The 22,885-nt window shown below is 47.7% G+C and overlaps 2 protein-coding genes across 2 annotated transcripts in view; both read left to right on the forward strand.

Moving 5' to 3' along the window:
- Mei1 (meiotic double-stranded break formation protein 1) overlaps nucleotides 1-8,467 on the forward strand; it is a 73,864-nt gene extending 65,397 nt beyond the window's left edge. The window contains exons 27-33 of the mRNA XM_087898692.1: nucleotides 1,070-1,151; nucleotides 1,310-1,485; nucleotides 5,305-5,386; nucleotides 5,811-5,917; nucleotides 6,780-6,911; nucleotides 7,077-7,189; nucleotides 8,274-8,467. Of these exons, the coding sequence (XP_087754818.1) occupies nucleotides 1,070-1,151; nucleotides 1,310-1,485; nucleotides 5,305-5,386; nucleotides 5,811-5,917; nucleotides 6,780-6,911; nucleotides 7,077-7,189; nucleotides 8,274-8,319 (738 nt within the window). The 3' untranslated portion in view covers nucleotides 8,320-8,467. The remainder of the gene's footprint in view (nucleotides 1-1,069; nucleotides 1,152-1,309; nucleotides 1,486-5,304; nucleotides 5,387-5,810; nucleotides 5,918-6,779; nucleotides 6,912-7,076; nucleotides 7,190-8,273) is intronic.
- Nucleotides 8,468-9,395: 928 nt separating this feature from the next.
- Nucleotides 9,396-21,318, forward strand: Ccdc134 (coiled-coil domain containing 134). Its single transcript, XM_048445071.3, has 7 exons — nucleotides 9,396-9,549; nucleotides 11,319-11,437; nucleotides 12,664-12,785; nucleotides 12,960-13,044; nucleotides 14,505-14,686; nucleotides 15,000-15,071; nucleotides 20,055-21,318. The coding sequence occupies exons 2-7, from the start codon at nucleotides 11,335-11,337 to the stop codon at nucleotides 20,178-20,180; spliced, it is 690 nt and encodes a 229-aa protein (XP_048301028.1). The 5' UTR covers nucleotides 9,396-9,549; nucleotides 11,319-11,334; the 3' UTR covers nucleotides 20,181-21,318.
- Nucleotides 21,319-22,885: the final 1,567 nt, after the last annotated feature.

Here is a 22,885-nt window from a genome sequence, read left to right on the forward strand (position 1 = left end):
ATTGGGTTGATCTCCATCTCACAGAGATCTGCCTGCCGCTGCCACTGGAATGGTGGAATTAAAGGCATGTATAACCATGCATGTCTTTTTTTTAAAAAAAAATTATTGTGATAGATGTCATGTGGCCCAGATAGGCCTCAGATTTGTTAGGTAGCTGATTCTGGCCTTTGACTTCTCATCATCCTGCCTCAACCTCCCAGATATGATTTTATAGGTATGTGTCACTGTGATGGTCCCATGGGTGATTCAGAACAGAAACCTTCCCTGTTTTACTCTGTGAGGAGCTTCTCACTTCTCTGGTGATGTGCCTGGGTAAAAGGCTGCCCTCCTTCCTCCTTCTTGACTGCGCCTGGCCGTCAGCATATACCTCGCCGGCAACCTGCTCCCACCCAGCTCCACTGCCCTAATTCAGTCTCAGATATGTAAGGGATTTCCTTGTGCCAGACTCTGAGTCAAGCGTAGTAGTAGTAGCTGCCCTCTGGCAGCTCGTGTTCTGATGGAGGAGGGCAGAACAGACCGGCTTTGAACCGGCCACCCTGTCCAGCTCCTCAATTGGACATTTGGCTCACATTTACTTATGCTGCTTCTGCACCAGTCTGCAAGGTAACTCTGGAGGCAGAAAAGCGGGAGGCAGAGACTCAGTGACTTACCCGCTATGCTTATCTAGCGATTCATTATATAATTCAGGATGGCCTCGAACTCACAATCCTCCCCTCTCAAGGTAACAATCGGCATGTGCCACCACTATTGGCAAGAGCCAAGGTTCTGATTTGGTGTGTCAAACTCTAGGTGTTCTGGGTTAGGTGAGTAAAGCCAGAGACCAAGCCGCAGATGAGGCTGAACAAGGCTTCCTGGAGGCAGTGCTGTCTGGGATGACTTCAGCGCGGAGTTAGTTCTCTAGGTGCAGGCTTGATCGTCCTCACACTCCTGGCATCAGGACAGTAAGGCTCAGAGGGCTGTGTCGCCTCCATGTCTTGATGCAACAGGTGCAACAGGAAGTGGGTAGCCATTTCTACCTCCACCTACAGAACACTGTTTGGACTTACCCCTTTCCCCGCTTCTCTGCCAGGTCCATCAGACATTATCTGTGGAACTAAGCCAAGTACTGAAGGCTCTCAGCTTTCCAAAGAAAAAGTCTGCACTGCTGTCAGGTATGGTGTGGACTTCCCAGCGGGAGAAAAAGCCTTTTCCTTGGATTCTTAGACAGGACCACCCGCCCAGACCATAATTCTCTATCTGCACTGTTTCCCCTTCTGGGTAGAAGATGGGAGTGGAGGAGGAATGGGGTGTCAGAGTCTCCTCTTTCTAGCTGCCATCCTACGATTCCTGCGGACAGCACTGAAGCAAAGATTTTCTTCTGCCTTGGTGGCCTTGGTGCCCTCAGGGGGTCAACCGCTGCCAACTCCTGAGGACACTGTCCTAGCTCCATTGAAAACATCACAGGTGCTGTCCCTGTTCATTGGGCTTCAGAACCTCCTGGTGCAGGTAAGGCTCTAGCTGAGTCCTGTCCTGTCCCTGCGGTGGGACAGCAGGAAAAGATGGCTTCCTCTCAGGAGACTAGTGTTTCTATCAGAGCCGTCATTGAGTCTCGTATGTGAAATCCCAGCATTTGGGAGGTGGAGGCAGGAAGACCAAGAGTTCCGGTCATTGTATTAGAGACTTCTAGAGGAACAGAACGGATAGTATGAATGTGTAGTTAAAGGAGTCTTTTAGAAGGCATATAAGATACAGGTCTATAGGGTTTTTTTTTATCTTTTTGGTCTTTTGGGGGTTTTTTTGTTTTGTTTTGTTTTGTTTTTTTCTCTTTGAGGATAATTACCATGCTAGTTTGGCCTGGGTTGGTGCCCTAGGAGCCAGAACATATGGTCGGCTCCGTATAGCCTACATGGCTTAACATGAGAAGGACGCTTCTCCAAAGTAACATCGTTTTCCTAGGAGAATGGAGCCTGGCCAAGCAGAGCAGATGGGTCCCCCAGAGGTGTTTGTATTTTGTAGCCCAGAGGTCCTTAGAGATGACTGCCTATCCAGCCATCATGTGATGGTAGCCTATAAACTCTGCAGGCAGATCTCTGGGTTTGAGGCCAGGTTGTTCTCCCGGTCTACAGAGTGAGACCCTGACTCAAAAACAAACAAACAAAAAGCAGGTTTCTGTGTGTGCCTGTTGTGTGCGTTTGTGTATGTGTGAGCGTGCAGGTACACACAGGTGTGCCCATACAGATGGAGGGGAGAGCACCCCTCAGGCACTCTCCACTTCACGATTTTTGTTGCTGTTGTCATTGTCTTTGTTTGTTTTTTGAGACAGGGTTTCTTTATGTAATATCCCTGGCTGTCCTGGAGCTCACTGTGTAGACCAGGCTGGCCTTGAACTCACAGAGACCTGCCTGCCTCTGCCTCCCTAGTGCTGGGATTAAAAGTGTTTGTTTCCATGCCCGGCTAGGTACATAGTTGTGTAAACACTGTCACAATATGGAACATTTCCTCACTGTCACTCATGTCCCCTCCATGACCCTTTACAAACATTGATCTGCTTTCTGTCACTATACTATTATCTTCTAAAGAATTTCATATAATCAAATAATATTGGGATTTACGTGTCTAATTTCTTTCAATTAGCTTAATGACTTTGAAATCTATTTATTGTGTGTATCAATAATTAATAATGTTGTTGGTTGTTTTCACTCTTTGCTCTTTTGGGGCACTTGCCACCCAGCTCCCAAATAAATCACACATGGAGGCTATTCTTTCTTATAGATGCCTGGCCTTTGCTTGGCTTGTTTCTTGCCAGCTTTTCTTAACTTTAAATTTTCCCGTCTACCTTTTGCCTCTGGGCTTTTGGCTTTCTCTATTTCTGTATATCTTTTCTTTCCTTCTCAGTCTGTGTCTGCCGGTGTGGCTGGGTAGCTGGCCTGGACTCCTCGCCTCCTTTTTTCGTTCCTTGATCTCTTTTCTCTTTTTCTCCTATTTATTCTCTCTGCCTGCCAGCCCTGCCTATTTCTTCTCCTGCCTTGCTATTGGCCATTCAGCTCATTATGAGACCAATCAGGTGTTTTAGACAGGCAAAGTAACACAGCTTCACAGAGCTAATAAATGCAACATAAAAAAAATGCAGCAGGCTGAGCAGTGGTGGTGCACACCTTTAATCCCAGCATTTGAGAGACAGAAGCAAGTGGATCTCAGTGCTACACAGAAACACCTGTCTTGAATAACAACAACAACAAAAGGGTGCAACACATCTTTGCATCATTAAACAAATGTTTCAGAGCATAAACAAATGTAACACACCTTAAAATAATCTACAACATAAAGTTACTCTTAAATTTAAAAAATAGTATTTTTGAGACAAGGGCTTATGTAGTTCAGGCTTGCCTTGAACTCCTGATCCTCCTGCCTCTGCCTCATGGTGCTGGGCTTTAGGCCTATATCACCACTCCCATTTCTGAGTAACATAGCTCTTACTACTATAGTACAAATGTGTATGCTGATAAATAGAGATTTATTCATCTTGGGTGAATACCCAGAAATGGGATTGTTGGGTCGAATGATGTGTTGGTGATCTGTTTGTTTTTCTGTAATGAGTTATCAAAACATAGTGACATAAACACCCCCTACAGTCCTGTTAGTTCCTTCACAGTTCTCTAGGCCAGAAGTTTGGGGGAACTCACCCAGCTTGTTTACTTAGGTTAGTGGTGGCTTCGTGTACTGGTAGGGATGAAACCCAGTGTTCTTACATACTAAGCAAGAGTTCTGTCACTGGGGTTTCCACTTGGACCCACAGGGCTAAAATCAATGATAGCCAAGTTGGGAGCTTATCCTGGGGAAGTGAACTCTCCCCAAGGGCCTCCTTCAGCTCTTGAAGGTTGTTCAAATCATTTCCAACACAATCCTTCCATTTTCAATACCAGAGTGGCATACGAGTCTTACACTCTAAGTCCCTCTGATTCTTCTGCCACAGGGCAGAGGAAACTCCTAAAAGGTTCATGGGTTACCAGTCTTTTTAATTTTAGCTCCTAGTGAGTGTAGTGACTCTCTCATAGAAGTTTTAATTCGCAGCTCCCTAATGACTGGTGATAGTGAATTTTTCATGTGTTTGTTAGAATTTAAAGTTTTGTTTGATAAAAGGGTCTAATGTTTAAAAAGTAATTGATAACTGCTGGTTTAGACACACTGTAAGTCTTCCAGTGTCTTATGGGTGAACCTTTTAATGGGTCCCAGGGCCTCTCTCCTTTTCTAAAACAAATCACTCTTTCAGAAAAAAGAGGTAACTTTGAAGGGCACTCCTCCTCTTGCAGAGGACCTGGGTTCAGTTTCACAGGGCTGCTGACAACCATCTATGATTCCAGTTCCCAGAGATCTAGTGACCTTTTCTGGCCTCTGTGGGTACTGCATCCACATGGTACACTTTCATACATATACTCATACATATAAAATAAAAATAAATACATCTTTGGGGGCTGTAGAGCTGGCTCAGTGGTTAAGAGCCCTGGATTCTCTGGCAGAGGACTCAGGTTCAGTTCCCAGCAGCCACACAGTAGTTCACAGCCATCTGTAATTCCACTTCTGTGGGCTGCAACCCCTCTTCCAGCCTCTGTGGGCACCAGGCACACATGTAGTACATAGATATACATATAGGCAAAACACTTGTGTACACAAAACAAAAGTAAATAAGTCTTTCTTTGAAAGTTTGTTACAACTGGGTGCCTTGTGCCCCTAATCTTAGTACTTGGGAAGTAGAAGCAGGAGGATTGCCCCAAGTCTGAGGCCAGCCTGATTTCTAAGTCAGCTGGGAATGTAATAGTGAGATCTGTTTCAGGAAAATAAAAGAGTCTGCTTCACAAAAAGGTGTTACTTAATATAAATATTGTGCTTTGTACATGACAGATGATTCTGACAAGCACTTAAAGTGATCTACAGGTTTGTATTCCATATCTGAAAAACTGAAATCTAAAAAACTGAAAAACTAAACCTTATTGGTTAATATATATATATATATATATATATATATATATATATATATATATGATGTTCCTGGAGTTTGAGGCCAGCCTAACTACATGAGATCTTGTCTTAGAAAAACAAATAAGGGCTGGAGAATGGCTCAGAGAGTAAGAGCATTGACTGCTCTTCCAGAGGTCCTGAGTTCAATTCCCAGCTGCCACATGGTGCCTCATAACCATCTGTAATGAGATCTGGTGCCTTCTTCTGGTGTACAGTCATACATGCAGGCAGAACACTATATACATAATAAATATATATTTAAAAAGAAAACAAATAAATCCTGACTCTAATTCTGTTTTGTTTCCCCAGAAAGATCCTCTATTGTCGCAAGCCTGTGTTGGCTGTCTGGAAGCCTTGCTGGACTACTTGCATGCCAGGAGCCCAGACATTGGTAGAAACTTTCCTTATTCTCTCATTGTCCATGATCAAGATGGGAGGGAATCAACCCATCATCTTACCGCTCCAGTGCTCTGACAACCCTGCAGAGGACTCTGTATGCCCACTGTAAGACATGGGCACTGAGCACCAGACTGTTCAAGTGATCTGCCTAACCATGGTCACTGTGCTCTTAAGCAGCAGAGACTTTCTAGTTGTCTACCTCTCATAGTTATGGGATAGACTGTTTTACTGAGAGTCCAGATAGGTGGGTAGAAGTCCAGGCAAGAGACCTCATGAACCCAGCCTGTTTAACTTCCTGTCTGCAGCTGAGCAGCCTTTTTTTTCTTTTAAGTCAATAGGAGAAACTCCTCTTTGGGCATGCTCCCGGGTCTCTGGAAGGACAGCATTAACCATCTGCGGATTGATGTTTCTTACAGCACTCCATGTGGCCTCCCAGCCCTGGAATCGGTTTTTGCTGTTCACCCTCTTGGATGCTGGAGAGAATTCCTTCCTTAGACCTGAGATACTGAGACTTATGACCATGGTAAGTGCAGACAGGATAGCCGTATGGTTGGAAGATATCAGCAGGGTGTTGCTAAAGAGGTTCAAAACACAAAGGTATTTTAGGTGACCCTAATCTTCAAGGAGCAGTATGGCAGCCTTCACCCGACAAGAGACCTGCCCAGGGACTTCCTGTGAATAGCTACATCTAACCTTAGGACACATTTTCTCTTACTTCTTTAATGAAACGATGGCCAGGGTCTTTGTCCCATGACAGGTCTAAGTACTAAGGATGTCCCAGAGTCACATACTCTGCCCCCAGAGGTCCCTCATTCTAGAAAATGAGAAAGACAAGTAAATGAATAGCTAAGTTTGATATTTTGAGTGACAGAGTATTTGGCACATTAATAATTCTTGCTGAATGAAGAACAAAGGAACAAGCTCCTGGTTGACAGTGACGCTCACCCACAAATAAATCAGAGGTGAAAACAGAGAGAAAATTAATTGCTTTTGTGAAGTGTAAGTAATGTGTCAGCTGAAGCTTAATGGAGCAATAGGCAGAAGGAGACAGTATTTTAGGGAGTGAGGTGGGAGTAGTAGGGTCAAGAGCACATAGGGTGGTTATAGGAACAACACGCAGTCCATCTTGGCCATGAGTTTGCAGTGCAAGGCTGGGGGAGGGAGCCTGATGGAGAAGTCACTGAGGCCAGCTCTCTCAGGATCTCAATCTGCCTCATTTGCCCCGTTCTCCTGTAAGACAGGCCCACCCGTTCTCACCAGTGCGGCGCTTAAAAGCAGGACTCTGGATTTGAGAATGGTGTTCCCTGCTCAGTGCTGGGCACAGCAGTGCCCAGAAACAGCATCTCCTCTAATTATGGACTTTTGGGGCTTTTCTTCTGGGCTAGTTTGTGCAGTACCGGAGCAACAACATCCTCTCTCGTGAGGAGGTGGGTCTTATTTTGCAAAGTGCAGCATTGGCTGACCTGTCAACTCTCCCAAATGATACACTCCAGGCTCTGCGTGGCTTCTTCCTGCAGGTGAGTGGGAAAAGGATGCTATGCAGTTGTATGAGGCTAGACCCTCAAGACCATATTCTCTGTAGAGAGTGGAAGCTCTAGCCACTAAAGCCATTGGGAAGTCAAGAATATGGTTGGTGGGGGACAGTTAGAGAGGGCCTGTCTCTCCTGTCCCTTCTCCTGCAGGTCCAGAGTGTGGGTCTCCTGACTGACCACAACAAAATCCAGACCTTGCAGGCATCCTTGGAGAGCCTTTGTTCCAGGACCTTCCCAGCCCAGCCAGCCCTTCAAGACATGCTGTATCCTTTCTTGCATCTGGGCAGGCGCTTTGGCCTGGGCAACATCCCCAAGGCCATGGAGGCTCTAGCAGTATTCTTTCCCCTAGTTCAAGTAGGGAGGGCTGGTGATTCGTAAGTCCCTAAGAAAGCTGGGGTTGAGACATGGTAGCACATACCTATAAATCTCAGCGCTCAGGAAGCTGAGGCAAGAGGATTTAAAATTTTTATGCCAGCCTGGGCTACATAACAATATCTTACTTATTTATTTATCTTTGTTTTTTTTTTCAAGACAAGGTTTCTCTGTAGCTTTGGTGCCTGTCCTGGAACTAGCTCTTGTAGATCAGGCTGGCCTCTAACTCACAGAGATCTGCCTGCCTCTGCCTCCCGAGTGCTGGGATTAAAGGCATGTGCCACCACCGCCCGGCTTAACAATACCTTATCTCACAGAGAGAGACAGAGACAGATGGAGAGAGGGAGGTAAGGGGGAGAGAAGGAGAGAGAGAGAGTTAGTTACCAGGCACTGGTAATGCAGACCTTTAATCCCAGGACTCAGGAAGAGGCAGGCAGAGACTAGCCTGGTCTACAAAGTGAGTTCCCGGGTACCCCGGTAGCCAGGGCTGTTACAGAGAAACTGTGTCTTGAAAAACATGGGAGGGGGGAGGAGGAGAGGAAAAAGGGAGGACCTGGCTGTCCTGGTGGCCAGAGTCTTCTAGGTTGTGATGCGCTGGAGACATTATAGTGCCTCTGTGTGTGTGTGTGTGTGTGTGTGTGTGTGTGTGGAGGAGGAGGACTACTTCTCCATTTTAGAAGCACCTATGCTCTTTTTAATAAATTTATTTCTACTTTATGTGCATTGGGGTCTTACCTGCATGTACATATTGTGAGGGTGTATTCCCTGGAACTGGAGTTAAAGATAGTTGAGCACCACCATGTGGGTCCTCTGGAAGAACATCCAGTGCTCTTAACCACTGAGCTGTCTTTCCAGCCCCACATCCATGCTCTTGTTGGACCGTTCTTGCCCTTTGGGGTTCTGGAAGTGTGAGATTTCCTTCCCTACCCCTTTAGCTCCATTTCTCTCTTATTCTCCTCTCATGCTTCCTGCCAGCTGCCTTGGAGGTGTGTCTGTTTCCCTGTCCCACATCAGAGACTGAGCTCTAAGGACATGAAGGCCCAGACACGGAAAGAAGGGAGACCTCTAGAAAAATTCAGGACAGTTGTTGATGGAAAAATGTCAATCTCAGTCCTTTGCTGGGAGCCATTTTACTCCACCGTGAATCCTGAAATAAAACTGAGTTCACATTCCTGTGTGGGCACTCTTTCTGAACTCACCTTTCTGAAACTTGCTCCTCAACTGGTCAGTTGGACACTGGGTTTTAACAAAGGTGGAGAGAGGCGGAGTGGAGACGGCATTTAAGGAGCCTGTGCAAAGTGCCTCTCAGTAGATGTGCATAGAGAACAAGAGGACCCTGAGCTGGAAGGGCAGAGCAAGGGCTTGTGGTTGGAACTCTGAGGGTGACTTTCCTTCCAGTGGTCATAGGGAGAGGTATAAATCTCAGGCAAAGACAACCAAACCCTCAGCCTGCCTTGCTTAGCAAATCCGCCTCAGCTCCCCTGGCTCAAGCCAGCCCTCTCAAAGCCCACATGGGCAGTGATCATTTAACAGCTACCCGTCGCTGGCTGCTGGCAGACAACTCTGCCCACACCTGTTTATCAGCCCAGCCTGGGCCTCTGCGCTCTAACTGACCACTCCACCTGTCTTCCCCGGATCTAGCTGTCCTGACACCTCCCGCAACCCTCACCCCTCCGAGCAAAACTGAAAATGTATGAACAGAGCGCTCTGGTTTAGAGATTAGTGGACTGGAGCGGCAAGCAGTGGCTGCCCGCGTTCCGCACTAGGAGTTCTGCTAGTTCTTTCAAAAGTTCTCTGGATCTTGTGAACTGCGGTTTAAAGAAGACTCAGATGAGACATCACACTTGCAGCGCCTGGGCAGCCAGGGTTTCGGGCCTGGGCTTGCTGACGCGCTTTAAGCAAAGTAAAGCCCCCACCGCAGCTTAGCTTAGTTTAGTTTCCTCTAACTCGACCAGAAACGAGATCTGCCTCTCCGAGGGACGCCTTCGACCGGACCCCGCCGGGGCTGACAGCTGTCGTGACAGGCACCGGAGCCCGGTGGGGGCGGGGCCGGAAGTGAAGTCAGCGGAGCGCGGCGGTCGCGGCCCGATCTCATTGGTCTGGAGCAGCGCAGTGGGCGGGACAATGGTCGGTCTCGCTGCGCGGCGGGCCAGGTGCTCTAGAGTTTCGAGCTTTCGCCGGAGTTGGCTGCGTCCGGTAGTTGAGCTGCAAGCTGAGGGGCTGCCCTCATCTCCTTGCACCGCCGGCCCGGGTAGGTGGTGGCGGGGGTGCTGGGCTGTGGTGTCGGCTTCTTGGGAGGGGAGTGCAGAGCCCACCGCCCTGCGTCCGGGTTTCGAGACTCGGAATCCTCTTACTTGGGCTCGCTAGCCCTAACCAACCAGCGGCCGGCCACTTCCACTGGCTCTTCAAAACAAGTTCAGAGAGGCTTGCAGAGTCTAGGGACGCTTGGGACAGAAGCGAGGTTTAGAGGCCGAATAGTAGAGTTACAGTAAAGAAACCCAAACCTGTCCCCACAGTCCGCTTCTTTCTTTCCTTTCTCACGTTTGTCCTGCTCGAGTTATCTTAGTTTGTCTGGTAAATTTCTGTTTACCTAAGTTTTGCTGTGGCCTGATTCAGGGTCCCTAGGGTCCTGGAACATGAAGCGGGAGGTGGAGGGTCCTGAATGATCTTGGAGTCCTTCTCTAGACTTCAGCTGTCCCATCTAGGAAGTCGGGGCAGAGGTTCTAACGGCCTCTGACTGAGCAATTCAAACTCTGAGTTGAGGTGGGGTGTGGCCAGCTTTCATATCAGGTGCCCTTTCCTTATTTAGAGACAAGAGACACTGAACTTGAGTTGGACGTTTGGCTTAGTGTAGGAACAACTGTGAGGCTCTGGACAGGCCTTTCATTCTTTCATTCATTCATTCGTTTATTTTTGTCCCCCAAATGGAAACATTAGTAAAACCGGGTGTCTAAGTATGACACCTCCCTTGACTTTCATCTTGCACCCATTTTCCTATCCGTTTTGGAGTTTTAGACACGATCTCACCATGTTCCCTAGATTAGTCTCAAACTTAAGGAAGTTCTTCTGCCTCAGCCTCCCAAGTGATAGGCTTAAAGTCATGAGCCACACTACTCCTGGCCCCCACTTGCCAATGTTGTACCTGATCAACTTCTTCTCATCATTTTCTTTTTAAATTGTGTATGTGTTCATGTGTGAACACTTCTGTGTGTGTGCATGTGGAGGCCAGAGGTCAATATCAAATATCTTCCTTAATTGCCCTCTACCCTATTTGTTGAGACAGTGTCTTTCACTGCACCTGGGGCACCTAGATTCAGCCAGACTAGTTGAGTCCCAGGGATCATTCTGTCTCCAGCTGTAGACCACAAACATGCACTGTGCCCAGTGTGTACATAGATGCTAGGGATTGAACTCAAAACTTCATGGTTCCAACTTTACCAATGGAATCATCTCCCTAGCCCTGTCTTTTTTTTTTTTAAAGTATATTTACTTGTGTGTTTGTTCTGATGTTGGAAGAAGTTGGAGAAGGAGGGAACCCACACAAGTTTTACATATTTTTTCACTGCCTGAGAGTTCCAGGTTGATACCCTCCTAGGAGGCTAGGGCAGAGAACTAGAGGAGTGCTATTGACCAGCCCCTTCCTCCAGACATAGTACATCATCCAGACCTGCCTCTCTGCATCAGGAAAGAGACCTCCTAAGTCCTGTTTTACAAGTAAAGAAGCTGTGGTTTAGAGAGCTGGGACAATTGCCCAGTTATAAAGACATATGTTCTCACACTCCATCCTAGAGCTCTGGCCTAAGTCGCCCCTATCCAGTATTGTAAGCATTTCCAAAGTCCCTCTTCCTGTCTTCCTCCTGCAATCCTACAGGCCCTATACTGTGTGTGTGCTAGTCACCAGTCCTGGCTAGATCTTCAGGGCTTCCCAAAGCTGAATTCCTGGTATTTGGAGGTTGGGTCATGTCTGAGGAAGTTGCTTTTTCACCTAACTCACTTGCCTTCTCTGGTTTACTCCTGTAGCTCCAGAGTCTCAGACATGAACCTTCTTCAGTTCCTCGTGTCCGTCTTTGTCCTACTGTTGTCTGGCAGAGAAGTCACAGGCACCCTAAAGACCACCGTGGACCCCAGCCTCAAGATTTGTATCTCTTTGGGGATTGGGTGGGATTTTTGAAGGGCTGGTAAATGAGATCTTCAGTGCCCATAACTTCTTAGGGGAATCCCAGGAATGAGCAGATGAGCAGACAGAGTTGGGAAGAACGGGAGGGAGAAGGAAACAAGCCCTAGCCAGACTATGAGCAAGTCAGTTTTCTCCTGAGCTGGTTCCCCATCTGTTAACTGAAGTTTCGGCCCTTCTCTCAGCTCTGCAAATGAGGAGTGTTCATGTGTAGCGCCTGGCTGGTAAGACCCCAGGCAGATCCTCCAGAACTCTGGATTACTAGCTTATGTTGACACTGGTTCTCTGAGCCATGTCTAGGCAACACAAGGATGAGACAAGACCATCCCTGGTTTTGAGGCATTCACAGAGCTAGAAGGAGAAACATGTGCATTAGTTACTGTTCTGTTGCTGTGAAGAGAAACCATGACCAAGGCATTTGATTGAGAGCTTGTTTACGGTTTCAGAGGATTAGTTCTTGATCATCATTTTGGGAAGACAGGCAGCCATGTTACTGGAGCAGTAGCTAAGAGCTTATATCCTTGTCTATAGGCAGGAGGCAGAGAGTAAGAGAGACTGTGCTTGGTGTGGGCTTTTGAAACCTCAAAGACCATCTCCAGTGATACACCTCCAACAAGGTCACACTTCCACCTCCTAATCCTTCCTAAAGGGTCTAACAAACTGGGAACCAAGCATTTAAATGTGAACCTATGGAGGCCATTCTTGTTTAAACCACCAGAACATCCAAGTGAATGGCCTGGGTTCTCTGCGATGGAGGCTCTGGTGGATACTGGAGGTCCTGGGAGAAACACTGTACTGTGAACCTTCTTTCTGAGCAAGGTCTTGATAGAAGCACCAGGAGACTGGCGGGGGCATCTCAGGGAAGTTATAGTTTAAGTGGATTGCTGGAGGTCCTGGAACAATGAATGACTGTGAGAGACGACAGGAAGACACAGCGATAGGAGGGTAGGTGCCAGGTCTTGGAGTGTTGGCTTTCGGTTCTTTTCTGGGTGTGGAGTCTCTGAGATCTGGAGAAGTGGTACATTACGGTAACTGTATACTTCACAGGCAGTCCAACTCTTCCCAGGGGCATCCCAGCCACGGCCATCCAAGGCTTTAGTAGCACAGGTCAGAAAGGGACCCTCTGAGTCAGGGCCGTTGGATTGCCTGGGTAGGTGTTTTCTGCTAGTCCCTTAACTTAATGGTGCTCAGACAAGAAGATGTTTGAGGTGAAGCGGCGGGAGCAGTTATTGGCTCTGAAGAACCTGGCCCAGCTGAACGACATCCACCAGCAGTATAAGATCCTTGATGTCATGCTTAAGGGACTCTTTAAGGTGTGTCAGGGAACAGGGCAGCTCCCAGCAGAAGAGGAGTTCTCTGCGGGGTAGTGTTCAATAAGGAAGTGGCTGTATACGCGGAAGAGTGGGAGCGGCGTTCAGTTAACTGGGGCTGGAGCTAGGTTGTGAGGGTCTCCACAGAGCCACTTAGCAGACATGGGGTTCCTGCAGGTGCTGGAGGACTCCCGGACAGTACTCACCGCTGCCAATGTGCTCCCCGATGGGCCTTTCCCCCAGGACGAGAAGCTGAAGGATGGTATGGTCTCCCCAGCACTCGCTTTGCTGCCTGCCCCCCTGGTATTCTCTAGCTGACCCTTCTCTGTTCTCATCATTTGTCCCCTGGGGATATCCTCATGTGATGCCTGAGTAGTTGGCCTGGGGGGATAAGGGCCTAGTCTCTGGTTCTCTAAACATTCCTGGGGTACAGAGCCAGCTTCTCTGCCCTTGCACATATTCCCTTTTGTTGTCCTGTGCTTAGGATAGGGAAACCAGAGAAGAATTTCTGCCCTCGTCACCGAGGGCCAGGACAGAGTCTGACAGCTACTTTTTGGGAGGGCAGGTAGGGATTGTTTCGGTTGGAAGGTGAAATGACCGAGGCCTGTCAGATAGCTGAGTCAGAGTGTGATTGCCAGTACTCTTTGCTTCCATAGTAAAATATACAAGCTCCTTAAATCCCTTTTTAGACAAGGGGAGAAAAGTGAGTAAGGTGAAGGGATGTTTCACGTCCCTTTGTCCCCTCTCGCAAGAACGTCTCTTCAGTGGTGGTCAGTCCTCACTCATGCCTACCAACAGATGACATTTTTGTTTCTTCTCACTATGTAACCATGGCTACCCTAGAACCTGATGTGTAGACCAGGTTGGCTTCAAATGCATTGAGATCCACCTGCCTCTGCCTCCCAAGTGCTGGGATTAAAGGCCTAGCCTCACCAGTCCTGAGAGTCACTGAGAGGAGGGAACAGCTCATGCATATGAACCATGACTTACCATGAGGGCCACCTCTCATGCCTGTGAGTTGCTTCTGTTCTTCAGTTGGAAGAGAACAAATCATTTGCCTTTGCTCTTCTCTCTGAACCAAACTAACTCTTCAGTTCTCTGAGCATCAAGATTATTCTGAAGTCTATGGGTCCATGTCTCAAATGCCAGCCTGGCACATCTTTGGCTTCTGCTTGCCTCCCTGTGATGCCCAGCCAGTGCTAGGCAGGGCTCTCTGCTCTAGGAGTGAAGATACGACTACCCTTTGTTCTTATCTGGGTTTGGGAACCTGTCATTAGAGTGAACATTCTAATCCCAGTGTAAACTGATCTGTTGGTCTCATTTGTGGGAAAACTGACCAAATTCAAATGACAAATGGCTGTAGGTAAGATAAAAGTATTGCTAATTTCCCGATTTAGATACAGTGACCGAGGACCATGGTATTAGAGGGATCTGATTGAGGTTCCTTCTTCCCAGATGACTCTAGCTTATGTCAAGTTGGAAAAAAAAAATCCAACCACAAATCAACCTCCTGACCAACACAGTCTGTAAAACAGGAACAGCCATTGTCTCTCCCTTTAAATTCCATCAATGGGATCACAGCCTGTGATCCATGGGTGCCGACCCTTCTCTGGTTGGGGGATTTTGTAAATGCCTCCATTCCTGGAGGAGGTCTGGGGCCATCTGGGTGGACAAGAGGAAAAGAGCAACTACCCTGATGACTCACTAAGAGCCTCTTGTCAGCTTTCTCACACGTGGTGGAGAACACAGCCTTCTTTGGTGACGTGGTGCTGCGCTTCCCAAAAATTGTACATTATTACTTTGACCGTAATTCCAACTGGAACGTCCTCATCCGGTGGGGCATCAGCTTCTGCAATCAGACAGGTGTCTTTGACCAGGGGCCCCACTCACCCATCCTCAACCTGGTAAGTAAGGACTGGTAAGAAGGTTGGGAACCCTGTCACGTGGTGGGCTGGAGCCTCGTGTCTGTCTGTGGTTAGCCCTGTCAGTTATTCTCAGTTGTGAATGCTTAGTTACATTTGTTTGTGTGTCTCAGGGCACTTTGGGTCATAGAGGCTTAATTCAAGGGGTTCTGTGCTCACTTGGAGGTCCCTAGGGATTGTTTCTGGCCCACATTTGGGCCTGGGTTTGAGGCTTAAGTCCATGCATAGTGGGAATGGCTGTCTGGTAGTCAGGGAGCAGAAGGCAGAAGAAAGTGATTAGCTTTTTCATCCACAGATGGCCCAAGAGCTGGGGATCGCTGAGAAAGACTCTGACTTCCAGAACCCATTTAGAATGGACCGGACAGAGGTGAGCTGCTGGGTCCTGTGACTGCTTTGTGTCTGATGGGCATGGAAGGCTGGGTCTGCAGGGCTAAGGCCTAGGGTAGACTGTGAGAGCTTTAAACTTGGAAGTGGATACCCCAGTGAATACAGGTCCAGAAATCATTACTCAAGTCACTGAAGGTTTTGGCAAGTCATCGTTCCTCTCTGAATATGTACCGTAGCTGGGGATGGAGTGGAGATTGGGGGACGTGGGATTCCTGTGGCTATGAGCATCTTTATCTCATTGCACAGTATGTACCCCAAGTTGTGAATGTCATAATGACCAGGTGAGGTCAGATAATGTTCCCAGCTTCGAGTCTGTGGTACTGGTACTCTGGGGCTTCTGTTCTCACTCCTACACATGCCTTTCATCTAGAGTTCTAAAATTGGCCTTGGGGGCTAACAGCTGCAGTCTGAGAAGACAGATGGTGACACATACAGGGAAGAAGGGATCAGAGGGAGCAGGGCAGGGCCAAGAAGGACGGGAAGGAAGGGCCCCTCCTAGGAAACGAGGACTGACGCCCGTGCAGAGGGTCCAAGGCTGTACCTGCTTGCAGACTGACAAAGTAGCCTGCTACTGCTTATAGATGCCAGCAGGTCACAGACGCTCTTCAATGCAGCAAAAGTGGTAGCTTGACTGTTGGGCCCATCGTCTTGGGTACACTGCTCTTCCAGATCTTTACATGGAAGGCCAGGCAGATGCTGTGTGTGTAGTGGGTTTGCATTATGCCTGCAGACCTCTATGCTTGGAAAGTTTGCCATCTTTCTTCATAGTGAATTGACTAGACTATGCATTATCCAGCGAAAGATACTCATCCTTCCAAGATAAGTCTCTCTGCAAAAGTAATCCTGAGAAACGTTCTGGGTAAAGTTGCTAGAAGAGAGATGTGGACCTCATCTGTAACCCCAGCACTCAGGAGGCTGGAGCAAGAGGCCATCTTGGCTGTCTACTGAATCTGAGGCCAGCCTGACCTAAAACTGCCTTAAAACAAAACAAAATTAATCAAACAAAAGAACTTCCCAGATTTTGCATTGTCAGTGTCCCCAGCAAGAACACAGGAAGATGCCCAGCGCCATCGCAAATGGTGTACTCCATAGCCTACTTCCTGGTTAATCTGACCAACAGGCGATGACCAAATCCATTCAGTTTGTTTCATGTCATTTATTGAGGCTGCACTCAGATATTGCTTTTTGATTGCTGGTTTGGGTTTTGAGACAGAGTCTTGTTCTGTAACCCCAGTTGACGTTAAACTTTCCACATTCCTGCCTTAGCCTTCCGAGTGCTGAGATTACGGGCACAAGCCACCACAGCTAGGTAGTCTGAGTACTAGGGTAAAGCCAACCTGCAGAATTGACTACAATTATCATGTTCTCTGGGTTCCCGACTCAACCCAGACTTAAATATTGGGGGGACTAGTGAGTCTCATTTTGAACAGTCAGAATATCATCTAAAATCAATGTTTATTATCCGTTATATCCACCTAAAATTTAGATTTTTACCTGCCAATCTCATTGAATGTATTCGTTAATAATTATAGGAAGCAATCGATAGGCCCAAAGCAACAGTCATCCACCGTGGACAGACATTCCTGTGGCCCTTTCTCTTCCACTTTATACTTTTAAGTCTTCAGTACATTGAGGGTATCTTAACTGCAGAATTTTAACCTCAGTTGTTTGTGTCGTATAACCCAAGGCTGCTTGGGCATTTGGAATAAAAGATAGACCAGGTCCTGTTGGCACATGCCTTTAATCTCAGTACTTGGGAGACAGAGGCAGGCAAATCTCTGAGTTCAAAGCCAGTCTGGTCTATAGAGGGAGTTCAAGGACAGCTACGGTTACATAGAAAAGCTCTGTTAACCAAAAAAAAAAAAAAAAAAAAAAAGGAATAACAGATAGTTAACCTGTGAGAGTGAGAGTAAAGCAGGTTTGTACCGTCCTTCGTGGCTGCATAGGTACTCTGAGGAGACCTCTGATGGTATGAGACACAGACTGTGCCAGTGTGAGTGTCCCCATCATGTGGGTGGGAACTACATACCCTGTGCCGGTTAGTGGCGCCTGCCACTGTGTTCTCTGCCTTTTAGAGTCTCAAGCCCTGCCTAGGTGCTCGAGTCATTGCGGAATTATTCATGTGTCCCATCTCAATGCCTATAATTTTTCTTACCTCTAGTCACTCCCTCTTTCACCTAGAGCCTTCAGAAGGTTCAGATGTGAGTGGGACAAGGGAGTTTCTACAAGATTATAGAGACCTGTTGACCGGTTGTGGCGGCACACATGTGATCCCAGGTTATAGAAACCTGTTGACTGGTTGTGGTGGCACACATGTGATCCCAACTATTTGGGAGGCTGACTGGGATGATCACCTGAGCTCTGGAATTTGACACCAGCCCTGACACATGGGAAACCAGCTTTTAGCATTTGCGTCCAGTGGTCACAGATGTATTAATTCCCCCAGCAACAAGTTGTAGTATGTAAGAGCTTCCTTTGTCAACTCACTAGAGACCTAGTGCTCTGGGTTTTACTGGGAGTTGGTTATATGAGTGCCCTGTATCTAACTAGTACCCAAACTCCAGGCTGCTGGGAGGAAACTTATCATAAACCATTTCGATTTCACAGACAGTTTGAGAACAGTGAACCACTTTTACTTATTTAGACTATGGTTCCCAGCTGCCAGTCAAGGGCCAACTTTAAACACATGACTTTTAAAAGATAGCAGCCAGACCTGCAACTCCTTTCCTGGGTTTCTCTGTTGTTTCCTTTTTTTGTTGAGACAGGGTCTCATGAAGCACAGGCTAGCCTCAACTCCAGATTTGCTTGCTTTTACTTCCCAAGTGCTGGGACTAGAGCCATATGCCACCACACATGGCCACACCTGCAATGTTTACTAATTTCTGTTCAGCACCTTATTTTTTTAACCCAGCTGAACCACAGTGGACCATGCCTGGCTATTTATATCTAGCAGAACCTCTGAGGTTCCTGTTTTATACAGAAGGAGTAGGGGATATGGTTTTCCCATCAAAGTAGCTACTACCCCTTCTCAATGGTACACCCCTCAAGGCTGCTTGCTATCATCATAACCTGATAAGTAGTCCTGGACAAGATCTTGATTCTAGGTGTACTAAGTGGCGCACTCAGAGGCGCTCAGGGCCTTGAGAGATTCTTTCCACCACAAGGGGGCACCAAGGGAGATGCTAAATTTCTGTAAGTAGGTTCTTCTCGCAGTGTAAGTCATATGTGCTTCTGTCACACAGGACGGTGTCAGAATACTTCCAAGATAAATTTAGGGAAGCTTAGGAAAGTCAGGCAGTGGCGGTGCATGCCTTTAATCCCAAACAGGTGGATCTCTGTTGAGTTCAAGGCCAACCTGGTCTACAGAGCGAGTTCCAGGACAGGCTCCAAAGCTACAGAAAAAACCCTGTCTTGAAAAACCAAAAAAAAAAAAAAAAGATAAATTTAGTGTAATATTATCATAATATATAATATCATATCATAATATAGTGTCATATAATATCATTATCATAATATAGTGTCTTAGACACTACTATAGAAGCAACATAATTCCTTCTTGTTGGGTAGGGATGATCCCGATAGTTTTCCCACTTTCCCCCCCTGTACTGGGGCTTAAACCTAGGGCTTTACGCATGCTATCCAAATGATCCCCAGCCTGTCTACCATTTTGTATTCAGCGTGAACCTCTCAGTGAGAAGATTCTCTTATGAGACAAGAGTGGCAGCTATCTGGAGGTGCATGCAATGCCTGGTTGGATTAGTTCTAGTTAGTTGGGCATTCCACTAGCTGTTTGGCCTGTCTCTGAACCCCTTTTCCCAGAGGCATGGCTGTGTATGTGACAGGTAGGTTAAGCCACAAGGTGGCACTCTTAGTTTGTTTTTAATGCCTACCTTGATCACACTTGTCCACTCACAGTCTGAGTTTTGGATACTTTTGTGTTTTATATTCTCATGTTCATTTTTGTTCGAAGTGCACACTGAATGCTGTTGTGAGACTCTGTGCTTGGGACATAGTGGATACAACATCCAATACCAGCATTGCGTCTTCACGAAACATGCTGCTGTAGGTGACCACAAAGGAGGAGAACAAGAATAAATTAGTACAAAGCGGAAGAGAGGGTACCAGCGAGGAGGTGGGTGCCAGCGAGGAGGTGGGTGCCAGCGAGGAGGCAGGTGCCAGCGAGGAGGCAGGTGCCAGCGAGGAGGCAGCTGTGGAAGAGGTCCCCAGGGTAGTGGGCGCAGAGTTGGAGCAAATGAGACAAAGCGGACAGGGCTGGAAAGGGCATTCTGGGCCTAGGCCACAGCATGTGCAAAGGCCTGCAGGAGTGTTGTCATGGAAACCGTCCATCGGTTACAGAGACAAATAGACATAGAGATGCAAGTTTGATAGTTACTTAGCCACAGAGACCAACAGAAGCTATGGGTCGAATAAGACTTGCAGAAAAGGATGGAGGGAGGAGAGTCGTGCCCTGAGATTGAAGTTGAAGTTGCCCCCAAATCCTTGTCTTTTCCCATCCCTGCCTGCCTGGAAGTCCCATCTCTTTCTCTTCTGGTCTACTTTGCTCCTGTGTGCTCCTCTCCTGGGGACTGTTTCTTGTTCCCTAGTGGCAGCACCTGTAGTCTAAGATTCCCAGTTTGCTTTGCTCCTGAAGGGTACCAGGCAGGTATTCTAAGAGCCACACTGCTCCTTCTTCCTTGAAGAGAGTATTTGTTTTCCAGCTCACACCTTAGCTGGCATTTGTCCCCCAGGCCTGGAATCTCTTGTCTTCCCTGTCTGCCTGTCAAGCTCCTGATTATCTCAAGATACAGTCAGTGCTTTCCCAGAGCCCTCTCATCTGCTTCCTTGTCTGGGACTCCCTGGGGGCAGGGCCTTCTCTGGGACCTTCTTGTTTTACATTCCATTATTTAACTGGGCGGAAACTCTGCTACTCCTAGACTAAATCAAATTACTCTGCTCATCTCAGTTCATTCCTAGCACTGACCCTTTCCAGAAGGCCCTGAGGGAAGAAGAAAAACGCCGGAAGAAGGAGGAGAAGCGGAAAGAGATTCGAAAAGGCCCAAGAATCTCAAGATCCCAGTCTGAGTTGTAGCCCTACAGCAGTTTGGGGCCTAAGGGTTCAGCAAGAGGCCAGTCAGAAGAGACAACCATGTGGCTATGGTGTAGCAGCGTCTAGCACTGTGATGAGCAACTCCCAGTTCCAAATGGGGACTCTATGCTTGCTGGGTCCTCAGGAGCTGGGTCTGAGCCTCGACCAGAAAGACTGAGCCTCTGGGATCTTAGGGCACACTGAGGGGACCTTGAGAGGACACGGTTCTGCTGACAGGACTTGTAGGGAAACTGTTGGGGGAGGCTGACTGAAGGGACTCCTGGTCTGGATCCTCTTGGTGAGTAAGGGCTGCAGGCCAGCTGCTGCCCTTTGAGGAAGCAGTAGAACCTGGCTCTGAGTTACAGATGAAGGTGCCATGCTTGCAGCTGGCCTCCCTGTATTCCTGGGCTGCCTATCACCAGTCCAACAGCTCTCTGCAGAGCAACACTACATACCCAGCAAATCCAAGGCTCATGAAGAGATTGTAAGGGTACCAGGAGTTCCTAGAGATGTCAGGACCAGCCTGGAGTATGTTTCTCCCTCATCAGGAGGGAGCCCCAGGCCTTTGCATTGCAGAGAAACAAGTCAGGTTTAGACCTCTTCTTCATTCACTGCTGCCCTTCATGAGGGACTAGTTTGAAGAGGGGACCCAGAAGTGTCCTGGGAGGGTGTTTATTTCAAGGAGACCTTAAAAGAACATGATCTCTATTCTCAGATAACTGGGGACAGTCATTGAGCTGGTTCAGGGGACAATCAACTTGTTCTCTCTACTGCTGAAAAATAGAGCCTGTGTGTGGGAAGAGGCCGTAGGAGACAGGTTATAGGAGACTGCTTTGTAATGGGGCTACTGTGAGCTGGAGTGATCAGACAGTGGGCTTCCCAGTTCAGGGTTCAAGCAGAGTTCCATGGCCACAGGGCAGGAAGCTGTTTTAAGGAGTTTAGGCCCTCAAAGGGCAGCCTGGTTTCTGTGAATGCCAAGGCACGTGGCTGCCTTGACTCTATTGAAATTACAGCACCACCTCTTTGATCTTGCCAAGCCAGAATGTATCTCTTAAAGGCACGGAAACACCCACAATCCCTGTATCATTCCCAGCCATCCCCTACCTTTCAAATAAAGTTTTCCTCTTACTGCTGACCGTGATCACGAGACCTGAGTCATAGTCTGACTGATCCTGGCCTACTCTCCCTTCCCTGTGCTGTGCCTTCATTGGTAAAATAAATTTGATGATATCTGAATCCTCTGCCAAGCTCTTAACTATTTCCTTGGAGGCTGACTTTTCTGCTGGCCAGGATAGCAAAGGGAAACCAGGTGAATAGCCTGCAGCCCAACAGTCATTCAGGAAAAGTAAAGAAACAGGAAGTCATTGGGAGGAGGGCTGGAGATTTCCCATCAGAAATGCTTGTCTCCCTTGTTAGGCAGAAGAAATACACAGCTGGCTCCAGAGACCTGGGCTGCATTCCCAGTCCTGTCCCTTTCCAGCTGTATGACCCGGCCAATTCCTGTGAGGTTTATAGGAGATGACGGCGCTAGGCCTATGAAAAGGATGACATCTATCCATCACCTGTCGAAGCTGAGTGAGTGCTTGTGAGACTCAGAGCCAGCCATGAGGGTCCTCCCTGTTCATCTTTGCTGGCTCTGCAAGGAAAATATTTCTTCCTTTAACTGAGGGAAGAGCTTCTAAAGAACCAGGCTAGCTTGGCTGGGGAACATGTCTTTTTGTTTTTGTTTCTTTGAGACAGGGTCTCACTATGTAGCTCTGGCTGCCTTGGAACTCACTCTGTAGACTAGGCTGACCTCACAGAGATCCACATGCCCTTGCTCCCTGAGTGCTGGAATTAAAGGCATGTGTCACCATGCCTGGTGGTGGGTAGGTGGGTGGGTGGATTTAGGAAATAAAAACACAAAACACTTGAGGGAGGGCACTGGCTTCTCTTGCTCACCCAGCAGCTGGGTTCAATTATGTGATATAGCTCTACTAATTGTGTGTTCAGGTAGTCACAGTGGCCAAGGTAACAAGAGTGTATGTTTTCTAGTGGCTGATCAGTGGCCATTGCTAGGGGTGCTCATGATGGCAACGGTGACAGTGTGGTCTTGGATTGTCCAGTCTTGTAAGTCCAGTCCATGGCACTCCTGGAGACTCTGGGAGCCCCTGAATTATCCCGTAAGGCAGAGCAGCTCCACAGTGGCACTGTTGACATTTTGGACCACTTTACTGTTGTGTGAGAAGGCTATCCTGAGTGATGCAGGATATTTAGCAGTACCCCTGGTCACCACGTACTAGATGCCAGTAGCAGTCCCGCACTTAGGACAACTAAAAACATCTCCAGTCACTGCTAGATGTCTCTCCTTCCTTCCCCTCAGTCCTCCATTTTCTTCTGCCCTCCCTAGTCATTGTCCAGATAGATGTTGAGGGCTTTTGGGGATGATCTACTGGGGTTACTTTATTTATTTTAAAGTTTATGTGCATTGGTGTGAAGGTGTCAGATCTGCTGGAACAGGAGTTACAGACAGTTGTGAGCTGCCATGTGGTTGCTAGTAATTGAACCCTGGGCCCTCTGGAAGGGCAACAGTGCTCTTAACCACTGAGCCATCTCTGCAGCCCATTCTGGGCTATTCTTGTTCCGAGCTCTGTCACTGATTAAAGTCTGCTGTGTCTTCTCTCACCTCTTTAAATGAATAGGTATTTTGGCCTAGCTTCCTGTCTCTG

Source organism: Myodes glareolus, chromosome 19 (genome assembly GCF_982192425.1).
Source record: "Myodes glareolus chromosome 19, mMyoGla1.1, whole genome shotgun sequence".
NCBI classification, from domain to species: domain Eukaryota; kingdom Metazoa; phylum Chordata; class Mammalia; order Rodentia; family Cricetidae; genus Myodes; species Myodes glareolus.

Bases quoted from the DNA above. Each gene is read 5' to 3' on its own strand.
- Ccdc134 (XM_048445071.3), top strand. From the start codon at position 11,335: ATGAACCTTCTTCAGTTCCTCGTGTCCGTCTTTGTCCTACTGTTGTCT. The intron at 11,438-12,663 runs GTATCTCTTTGG...AATGGTGCTCAG, and splicing joins GGACCCCAGCCTCAAGATTT to ACAAGAAGATGTTTGAGGTG. The intron at 14,687-14,999 runs GTAAGTAAGGAC...TTTCATCCACAG, and splicing joins ACTCACCCATCCTCAACCTG to ATGGCCCAAGAGCTGGGGAT.